At 41.3% G+C, this 11,030-nt stretch overlaps 1 protein-coding gene across 2 annotated transcripts; it reads left to right on the top strand.

Moving 5' to 3' along the window:
• The first annotated feature begins 317 nt into the window (after positions 1 to 317).
• Positions 318 to 10,053, top strand: LOC119487795 (interferon regulatory factor 4-like). 2 transcript variants are annotated; one of them, XM_037768794.1, is made up of 9 exons: positions 318 to 402; positions 588 to 790; positions 1,935 to 2,121; positions 2,499 to 2,575; positions 3,264 to 3,402; positions 3,500 to 3,601; positions 5,218 to 5,595; positions 7,049 to 7,161; positions 8,785 to 10,053. In XM_037768794.1, the coding sequence occupies exons 2-9, from the start codon at positions 590 to 592 to the stop codon at positions 8,944 to 8,946; spliced, it is 1,359 nt and encodes a 452-aa protein (XP_037624722.1). In that variant the 5' UTR covers positions 318 to 402; positions 588 to 589; the 3' UTR covers positions 8,947 to 10,053. The 2 variants fall into 2 exon arrangements, with proteins under 2 accessions (XP_037624722.1, XP_037624721.1); XM_037768793.1 differs by having other exon boundaries at positions 354 to 473.
• The last annotated feature ends 977 nt before the right edge of the window (positions 10,054 to 11,030 follow it).

Below are 11,030 nucleotides of genomic sequence, written 5' to 3'. Positions count from 1 at the left end.
CTTGTCTGTCTGTTTATGGTAACAGTATGTCTGCTGTATGTGTACGTTTTTCTCAAACTGAGCTGCCTATGGATGCAAAATGAATTTCAGTGCAAACTGACAATAAAGTTGTATCGTATCGTATACATGTATATATATATATATGTTTTTGTCATGATCAATGAAGCAAATTGAATTGAATTGAAGTGAATTGAATTGAGAGAGAGAGAGAGAGAGAGAGCAGCAGCAGCAGCAGGTGCGTCCTCCTCCTCCTCCTCCTCCTCCTCCTCAGCATCCTCTCTCTGTGTCTCCTCCTCCTCTGCTCGCTATAGGCTGGAGGAGGATTTAAGCGGTCCCGCCGTAGTGATGAGAGCTTTCTGAGACTGATTGATTTCAAAACTTGACGGGTTTCGAGTTTCACAGGTAAGAAGAAACAGCTCATTACGCGCAACAAGTCAGTCTGCTGCGTGGGAGATCCGGGTGTTAACCTTTTAGTGAGTTTTTACTGAACTCATCCTACTCTGCTAAACTTTCAAACACACATATCACAGCACATTGCGCTGCAGTACTGAGTTGTCGTGCCTGTGTGTGTGTGTGTGTTTGGACAGAGATGAACGTAGAGTTGGATTACTCCGGCGGCTCCGGCAGCAGCGGTAACGGGAAGCTGCGTCAGTGGCTCATCGAGCAGGTGGACAGCAGCAAATACCCCGGTCTGGTGTGGGAGAACGACGAGAAGAGCATCTTCAGGATACCGTGGAAACACGCCGGGAAACAGGACTACAACCGGGATGAGGATGCCGCGCTTTTCAAGGTGAGAGAGAGAGACCCGCATCCTCCGCTTAGTCCAATCCAGACTGAAGAAAACAGGACTTTCAGAATAAAAGTATAGTGTGCAAAACTGACCAAAACACATAGTTCAAAATGTTTTTTAAAGTCTTCAAAGTGATATAAAGGGGAGACTATGAGATAAATATATAGCCTATTGATATATGTTTTAAAATCATCATGAAGCTTTTCATAATAGGTTTATAGCTTCGTTTAGGTCTTATGTTGCACATTTCATGTTTTTAAAGTCTTCAAAGTGATATAAAGTGGAGACTAAGAGAGAAATATATAGCCTATTGATTTTTGTTTTGTCATCATGATGCTTTTCATAATATACTTCATTTAGGTTTTATGTTGCACATTTCATGTTTTTAAATTGGATATTCTATGGAGGCTAAATCACTTTGCAGTGTCTTTGTATATTAAAAAGAGCTGAACGATTCTTTTCATTATTATTATCAGTCTGCCCATTACTTTGTTGATTGCTATTTGGTCTTTTAGGCTAAATGTCAGAAAATAGTTTTTAAAAAATGATATTTAAAAATGCCACACAAGTTCCCCAGAGACAAATATGACTTTAAAATGTTTTGTCTGAACAACACTTCTAAAATCAAAAGATAAGTTTTTAGGAAGACAGTGACAAATAGAAAATCGTCACATCTGAGAAATTGGATGTTGATGGATTACTCAACTAATTGTTTTAGCTCTATAAGCAGAGCTGAACGATTATTTTCATTATTATTAATATTATTAGTCTGCCCATTACTTTGTTGATTGCTATTTGGTCTTTTAGGCTAAATGTCAGAAAATAGTGTTAAAAAAAAATGCTACTTAAAAATGCCACACAAGTTCCTCAGAGACAGATATGACTTTAAAATGTCTTGTCTGAACAACACTTCTAAAATCAAAAGATAAGTTTTGGGGAAGACAGTGACAAATAGAAAATCTTCACATCTGAGACATTGGATGTTGATGGACTGCTCAACTAATTTGTTTTAGCTCTCTCTATATAAACTTTGCTTTTCTTGAGAGGATGTCTACTGGCTCTGCTGTAGTTCAGTTTGGAGAACCTCTCAGGCTAAGCTTTAGTTAAGGGTTCTTTTTAAGTTTTACTGGTGACCTGTCTGCAGGCCTGGGCCCTGTTTAAAGGCAAGTTTCGGGAGGGGATCGACAAGCCAGACCCGCCGACCTGGAAGACTCGCCTCCGCTGTGCCCTCAACAAAAGCAATGACTTTGAGGAGATGGTGGAGAGGAGCCAGCTGGACATCTCAGACCCGTACAAAGTGTACCGCATCATCCCAGAGGGTGCCAAGAAAAGTCAGTCCCACCTCAAACACCTCACAAACTATAGAGCTTTGTTTTTTGGGCTTTTGTCACAGCACGAGTTAAATGACAATGCAGCATACATATTTACAGTGTCGAATTTAACCAAAGTGGGTGAATGTATGCTTCAATGTAGTTATGATTTGTTAGTTAGTTGTTATGGTAAACTGTTTTTTATCAGGCAAAAGTTGGAAATTCTCATCAGTGATTGGTAAAGGTCACTGACTTCTCAGTGCAGTGATGCATTTTTAAAGAGTCAAGAAGTCATCCACCAGTGAAGGTCATGCTGCATGATGTCAACATATGTGAACTTTTTCTGTGCTGAGTTCTGAATGTGATTGGATTTCTTTTCTTTTCTGTCTTGCGTTTAGGACCCCGACAGGAGGACAGTCCTCTGAGTCCAGGGAGCTTTCAGGTGCACTCCCCCTACCCTGCCCTGCAGACTCAGGTGATTTTCATACACATGGAAATGAGAGCAAAAGAGAGAGAGAGAGAGAGCAAGAGAGAGAGAGAGAGAGAGAGAGAGATTGGATGTGCAACAGAAACTGTGGATGAGAAAGCATACATACCGTGCATGCATGAATGACCTCGGATGCACCAGATGACAGGTCACAGCTTTATGAGTTGCATCCCAAAGTCTTACTGGTGCTGCCTTCAAGTGCTGTTGGAAATACTGAAATTACAAAGAAAATCTCAAATCAATATTTATACATTTAACTGTTAACTGTACATTATAGCTCCCAACATTATTTTAAAGTTGTCACACTTCATGCTGTCAGGAATATAATTCTGGTAGATAATAATAAATTGCTTTATTGAATTTGATTATTTTTTTACAATTATTTGTCCAATTTTAACATAGTGGCTCGAAAGCTATTGAAAGAAGAACACTGTGTGTAATTGTAGAATGTGAACTACTAATTTTACTAATTACTAACAAAGACAATAATACATTATAAAATGAATTCTAACCATTTAATCCTGCTGTGGAGCTCCCTTATGCTCATTATAAAAATGATTTTACATGACAGCACAAAGACTCTCCAGTTGCTGGAGTCTTGAGAATGAAATAAATGAAACAATATCGATGAAAGAAGTTACATCATCTGATTGTTTGTGTGTCTGTCTGTCTGTAGATGCCACAGTACGTGCCCACACCAGAGTGTGGCTGGAGAGATTACTGCCAGGAGCAGGCCTCCCTGCCTGAGCTGCCCTTCACTCAGTGTCCCTGTCCCCCTCGCAGCCTGCCATGGCAGGGCCCGTCCATGGAGAATGGTATGGCACTCAATGTTCAAATATAACTATTAGCATCCCAGGCAGTGCCTTTCTGTGCCCGTGTTGACCTCTTGTCTGTTGCTCGGTGTGTGTGCAGGATACCAGCTCAGAGCCTCTATTTACTCGTACGGTCCTGCTGACAACCAGCCCTCGCCTTTCACACTGGACGCCGGCATCAGATCAGCGGAGGCGCTCTCGGGTAAACAAACACTTTCATTTCACTTTTTTCTCTCCTCTGCACGCTATGACATCAGAAGGAGAACGGTGTACTATTGGTCCAGGTGACATCCTCAACTGAGCATTTCAATGTGGCTGCAGATCTTGTTTAGCCTCCCTCAGACTCTTTTAAACAGAAATACCAAGCGGTGAATACATCTTTACATAATGTATAAATACCTGGAAAAATCATAATATGCAACATATGTACAAGACTGTGCTTTGTTTATGGTCATACACAGAGACATAGCTAAAGACACAGACATCTATGTGAGTTTAAACTATGTAGCCTAATTTTAGCCTACATCTATCTCTTAAAAAGGTTAATCAAAGCAAAGCTGCAGAGAGGATTTGGATAACACTGCTCTGGTATTGGGAAAACTCGGAGGGTTAATGCAACTGCACTTTTTTTTCTCCAAGCCTAAAATATACACTGATTGGCCTAATGAGGGCGCTATAATTAAAGTAAAAAAAATCAATCGCAAATATTTTTGATTCTTACATTTACTGTATGATTTAGTATCACCATTCGCATCAACCCCATGGGTTGGCGTTACTGTGCGCTACCTGCCCAGCACCACAGCCAGGGATATGTGCTGGCTGTGTAGCTAGCAGTCTGTCTGCCCCCTAGTGGCCAGAAATGACTTAAAGAATTTAATTAATGCAGCTTTTTAAATTCTCTATACAATATCCAGAGCATTAATATAGCAGCAAACAACTATTTGCTATGTTAAGATATAGAGGAGTAATGTCTACCTGAGCAGAGAATGAAGTCGCTCTCCCTCTGTGCTTTGTTGACATAGCCGGGCCGGCCTTGTGTGCCTTTTATTGCATGCGAGCTTGCCACACTGGCTAGCTCACAGTTGCCGCTCCTCACTGCTCTCATACGGTGGTTACAGCTGATGGCGCCGTCAGTCGGGACGGCGTTATTGTGGTAGCATAGCATCCAGCCTCCAGGTTAATGCTGTGTTCACACTACGGGCGACACAACAACATTCTGCAAGTCATTTTAAATGGAAGTCGGTGACAAACTGACGCCCGACACGGGCGTGACACGCTACAAATAAAGCTAAGCTGGTTTCAGCGCTCAAATGACGCGGTGAAGTGTCAACCAATCATGTGTTTTTATTTCACCCTGTTCCTTTTCATCTAAAGAAATGCCGTCAGCCAGTCGCCAGTGCTATTAACACCATAACTACGTCAATGAGCGCTTGAGCAACACTTCAACAGCGATTCGGTGACAATGTAGCTGACCACACTTGCAGTTTTGTCACTTTTGTGGCTTGTAGTGTGAACGTAGCAGAAAGCTGTTAGCAAGTTTAAAGCTAGACTGTGCATGCCCATGTGCGATAAAAACATGTTACAGTACAACAGTACAGCTTCCAGCATCCATATTTGTAGTTTGGTAGACACTAGAGTCATTACATAAAATCACATTGGACTTCAATAGGTTTGGACCAAATCCTTAAAATAGAGAAGCTTGAACCAGCAAAAGTTTGTCATTTTTGCTTGACGAATGACGGATTATCAAAACTTTTGTAAGAAACGTGTGAAAAGATTAACGTGACCCCTATCCCTGTCTTCTTCTCCTCCAATCAGACTTCCGCCTGCATGTGTCGGTATATTTCCGGGACACTCTGGTGAGGGAGGTGACCACCTCCAGTCCAGAGGGGTGCCACATCACTCCCTGCTCCCCAGAGGAGAAGCACTACCCGCCGCCCGGATGTCCTGAGGTGGTCCCCCTGCCTGTGGACAGTCTCTCAACCCAGAGGAGGGCAGAGGAGTGTCCCCCGAGTCCCCCGTCCGCCCTGGAGAGGGGAGTGTTACTGTGGATGGGCCCAGACGGACTCTACGCCCGGAGGCTGTGTCAGGGCAGGGTGTACTGGCAGGGAGGAGTGTCCCAGTACGGAGACAAGCCCAACAAGCTGGAGAGAGAGGTCACCTCTAGACTCCTCCACACACAGGACTACCTGACAGGTGAGACAGCAGGAAAAGGCTGAAACTAGTTGCATCATCATTTAATCTGAAGATTTGTTTTTGAAAGTCTATGATCTAAAAAAACTGTAGAAAAATGCTATCACAGTTTCCTAAAGGTGACATCTTCAATTCAACAGTCCACATCCAAAGATATATCAATTTACGATATTAAACTCCAAATATTCACATTTAAGAAGCTGGAAGCAGCATATGTTTAGCATATTGGTTTTATAAATGCTAAACAATATCATGTTTGTCGATTAGTGTTCTTCAAAATTAAAGCATGTTGTACAACTCCTCTCCAGTAACCTATGCTTTAATCACCGAATGTTTTCGGCCATCTCGTCTTCGTAAGCACGGTGTACTGGAAAAGAGTTGTGCGACGTATTTTATTTTGATTGACTCGCATTGAAGCTTACACAAAGGTTAGAAATCAATTTGTTTGCCCTACAATTGATTAATCAACGAATTGTCCTAGCACTAAAAAAGAACACACAAAAAATTTACCCCATTCAAGCTAATGCTGAGCTAGTCCCAGTTTGTGCCTCTCGGGTTTTATCGACTCACAGAGCATCCAAATTCCCGAAAAATAAAAAGCCGACGATCTTTGAAAAACCCAGTTGTTTAATAACACTTATGGCTGTTCTGAAAGCAGTTTCAGATGCCTCAAAGACTCCTCCAATCATCTGGATGAAAAAATATTTCACGTTGCACAATAAAAGAGTTGAGACATAGAGTAGAAGATAGAATAGCAGACTGTAGTAGTAGTAGTAGTGCAGCAGACTGAATATTTGTTCATCCCGGCCATTGAGGAGTCTGGAAATACCTTAAGACAAGTGGAAAGTATTGTTAATCAACCTTCTGGGTTTTTCAAAGTATTATGTAGCCTATTTATTTTTTGGCAAATTGGATGCTTAGCTCGGTGACTTGAATGTAACGCTAATGCATAAGAGACACAAACTGGGGCTAAGGCTAAACTCACAGTAAGTCAGCAGTGCTTATTGGAATTTTTCAAAAGTGAAATTTGTGATTGCCTCAGTTTCTGAACCGTCTTTCAGAAAAACTAGTTCATTTACTGTAAGTCACTTTGGATAAATGCCATTTAAGAACAAAACTCAAGACAAACAAATCCCCCCAAAAAGTCATTTTCACTGTCAACCACGACAAATGTGGTACACAAACTCTTATAAGTAGTAATTCATGATGAGGCGGCAGCCACATGAGTTCTTCACAGCCACCTCATCCCACCCACATGCTAAGCCAGACCCAGCTGTGTAAAAGCCTGACAGCTAATTGTATTTACATACTTGGTGTGACCAGGACTTTCCATTTGAATCACCCCAAAAGGTCATGCTACTTCAAGAGAAATTCTCCTGAATTCATTTGAATCTACCCGTTCAGATGTATTTTACATTTCATAATAATTTGATCTCATCTCTTTCCTGACTATCAGAGATCCAGAGTTACGGGCTCCACGGTCGGCCGCTGCCTCGTTTCCAGGTCCTGCTGAGTTTTGGAGACGAGTGTCTGGACCCACAGAGACAAAGACGGATCCTAACAGTCCAGGTGAATGTCCATACTGCAATACTAGCTGCTCTACACATATATTAGTACTCTTTAACTAACCCCGGCCTCATGTCTCCTCATAGTACTTCCACACACATTCAGTTTACTTTCATTTTAGTTGAAAAAAGTCAAATGTGGTTTGAAAAGTGAAAAATAGGATATGAAAGCTAAAACGGAAGATTTATAAAGTTTGTAGTCTTCATAGTCATAATGTTTCAAAACTTTAAATTCAGTTACTGAACAAGACTTGCAGAGATTCAACGCCTGCCTGGTTCCAGATCTCTGAATCACAGACCACATCTGTGATTATTCTTTTCAGTGATTTAAAGTGAAAATAAAGGGGCAATTCATATCTGCTATTTCAAGCTTTGGATGACGGGATTTCTGACACCGTTTCAACCTGGGAAGATCTGAGACCCAGAAAACCCCCCCCAAAAAACCCCAAAAGTGGAGTTTCAGACCAATGTGCTCCAGCGTTTCTTAGCTGTTATATGTTACTGTTTAACTTATTCTCATACAACGGTACGTATGATATCTTATGACAAAGTTATTCCTCCTTTGTCGTTCGTTTTCTACAAATGTCCAGCAACACGTGTCAATTTCCGCTCGTTACATGCATAGTCTTTTCAAAATAAACTTCCGTCTTAAGAGGAAACAACTTACTTAGGTTAAGACCAAACTACTCAGTTAGGTTTAGGAAAAGATCGACTTGGTTAGGTTTAGGCAACAAAATTGCTTAGTTAGGTTTAGGAAAAGATCGTGGTTTGGGTTAAAATAACTCCAGAAGTAGTGTTACTTCAGTACGCAAGTTACGTGACAAATAAATCAACGTTGACTTCTGGTTTAACACGGGACACGAACGCCAGTCTCCTGGGTAAAAGTCCAGTATTTTTTGACCCACCCATCTACCCTGACCTCCTCCCTACACGGCTTTTGTTGCTCTTTATATTTTCTGGTTCACAATTATGTGAATTACACACAAATTGAATTAATGACATTATGACAATTCAATTCATACACGAATTACAGTGCATTTATTTTTGTAGGTATAGCTACAAACAGAGTATGAGACCAGACTGTACTGTTACAGCCCGATAATCAGACTGAATAGCCAGTTTGTTTTCACTTTGCTATTCAGTCTGACATTGTGTTCAGCACCCGGTTAGTGACACAGTGAACACAAAGATGGCTAATGTAAACTATAGGCCGACGCCACACGTGAAGATTATAAGATAATTTAGTTTTAATGGATTTAGTTGAATTCCGCGTATTCTTGCCCTACTGTTAGTTAGAAGTGTCTTTTTGTTTTATGACTGATGACAGACATATTTAGATTGTATGGACCCAGTAGTAGAGGTGAAATGCTGCCCATTTGTTTGGAGCATATGGCCAGGTCTTACACATTGCACCTTTAAACACTTAAGAGAACACAGAACTAACAGACTTTCATGTGTTATTTTTACACTTTCAAATCCTATTTTTCACTTCTCAAACCATAGTTTTAACTTCCAAACTTACCTTAGCTATTTTGATACTGATCTGAGCTCATAGAAACTACCTGCAATGGAAAAAGGTGACAGTTTAAAGCCTTTTACTAATCTGCCTGACCTTCCTGTGTTTCAGGTGGAGCCGCTGTTTGCCAGGCAGCTCCTGTACTACGCCCAGCAGATGGGCGGCCACTACTACCGCAGCTACGAGCACCCGGGAGTCACGGACCACATAACGACCCCGGAGGACTACCAGAGGACCATCACACATCATCACAGCAGCAGCCTGCAGGAGTGATCTCAGTAGGTTCAAGTGACTGTTGAAAACTTCAAGATGCAGCAGTGACCTTTGACACAAGGAAAGTCTGAGACAAGAGGACAAACTTGGACAGCGTTATACATGAAGATTATGAACGTTTAGTGACCCTGTAGGGTCCTGTGTGTGTTTGTCAGTGTGTGTGTGGTGGGAACAAAAGTTGTAGTTTTATTTTTTTCTTTACTGTATTTTTAATGGTACCATGAATATTTTCTATACTCACTATGCAAAGTAAACTGACAGCTTTGGTGATTGTACTCTAGAAAACTGTGTGGTGAATTTTAGTGCCTTAAGGTGATAGACATTTTGGGGAAATACGCTTATTCACTTTCTTGCTGAGTTAGATGAGAAGATCGATACCACTATCAAGACTGTACAGTAAAGATGAAACTGGAGCCAACAGGCGGTTAGCCTAGCTTAGCACGAAGACTGGAAACGGGGGGAAACAGCTAGCCTGGCTCTGTCAAACAAAATCTGCCTACCATCACCTCTAAAGGCCTCAAAGCTAATAATTTAACAAGTTATATTGAGTTTGTTAAATCCGTACAAAAAGTGTAAAAACATAAAATATGCGATTTTATATGGGGGTTATGAGCCCGAACAAAAAAGTAACTAGATTTAACGTGTTATATGCTTTCAAGGTGCTGGGAGGCAGATGTTTTACCTCTGGAATGAGCCAGGCCAGCTGTTTCCTGAGGTTGCAGTCTTTATGCTAAGCTAAGCTAATTGTTTTCTGGCAGTAACTTCATATTTGCTGTACAGACATGAGTGGTATCGATTTCCTCGTTGAACTCTTCTCAATAATGTTTTTGTTGCTAGGAGACACTATCACCACCATTTACTAAATTATGAATGAAGTCTTCTGCCTAGCTGTGTTTGCTTGAGAAACTCTCGGAGCTGATTTTAGATAAGCTTTTTCAACTCAATTTTGTATCAAATATTTCAGTTACATGATATATTTTTTTAAATGTAAGTGTTATACGTCAAATGTGAGAAAGAGAGAGTGAAAGTTTTGAACTTTTATGCCTTGAAGGAGCAGATTTCTATTTTCAAAAACAATAAATGGCTGAAGTGCAAAGAGTGACGACCTCTGTTGAGAACTGTGTGAGCTCTTTGGGTAACGTCAGTACTATGCATGCTGTGTCTGAACAGGAAGTGTGGTTCAGATGCAGGATGAGGCTGGTTAATCAAACACTTCGTTATCACAAACAAATGTGATGACATCACGGGGGGAGGAGAGAGAAGAGGAAGAGGTTGGCCACGCTTTCCGCGCTTCGCTGGAGAGAAAGCCTTCCTGGCTTCTGCTCGCAGATTAGAGTCTGTTTCCACTTCTATGGAAAACAATCACAATAACATTTGTCACTGCCACGAAATGATTTACAAGAAGAGCAGGGGAGATTTCATCACTTGATAAGGTTGCCTGTGAAAAACAATTGAGATGTTTTTCTTTGAAAGCCACTAACTACTGTCTTTTCAGCAAGCAGAGAGCTTTAATAATGACCCCTAACAGAGCTGCAATTAATGATTAATGTGCTAAAAACGGTTTGAATTAACAGATTAATTGTTAAGTCAATAAAATGTAAGAAAATAGTAAAAAGAATCACAACTTCTCAGGGGCTAAGGTGACAAAAACTCAAAGATATTAGGCAGATATTACAGCAGACAAGTGATGGAATAGAAGGCGATTTTCTAACCGAAAGTTCACCAAAGTTGAACTACACTCGAATGCAAAGAGGCATAGAAGCGAACAGGAGGCGAACGTTAATTTTGCGCATGTATGACCGCGCCTTAAAGTGTGTAGGATCTGGCGTAGTTTTGCGGTGAGGTTGAGATCGCAACCAACTGAAGCATCTCCCGTGTGCCAAGCGTGTTGGAGAGCTACGGTGGCCGACGCAAAAACGCAAATGGCCCTCTCGAGAGCCAGTTGTTGTAAGAGTAGCGTTGGTAATTTGGAGAGGAGCTACTTCTTAGAGTATGTGTGTGTACGAGGGAAGTGAGTGGTGAAGCAAGAGAGAGAGCTGGCGACGGGAGCGGGAAACATGATCAACTCCAGCCCAAGCCGTCAG

This window comes from Sebastes umbrosus, chromosome 5, assembly GCF_015220745.1.
Source record: "Sebastes umbrosus isolate fSebUmb1 chromosome 5, fSebUmb1.pri, whole genome shotgun sequence".
Lineage (NCBI taxonomy): Eukaryota > Metazoa > Chordata > Actinopteri > Perciformes > Sebastidae > Sebastes > Sebastes umbrosus.
Note: the sequence above shows the minus strand (reverse complement) of the source record. Positions and strands in the feature narration are given on the sequence as shown.

Bases quoted from the DNA above. Each gene is read 5' to 3' on its own strand.
- LOC119487795 (XM_037768794.1), top strand. From the start codon at position 590: ATGAACGTAGAGTTGGATTACTCCGGCGGCTCCGGCAGCAGCGGTAAC. The intron at 791-1,934 runs GTGAGAGAGAGA...ACCTGTCTGCAG, and splicing joins AGGATGCCGCGCTTTTCAAG to GCCTGGGCCCTGTTTAAAGG. The intron at 2,122-2,498 runs GTCAGTCCCACC...TCTTGCGTTTAG, and splicing joins CCCAGAGGGTGCCAAGAAAA to GACCCCGACAGGAGGACAGT.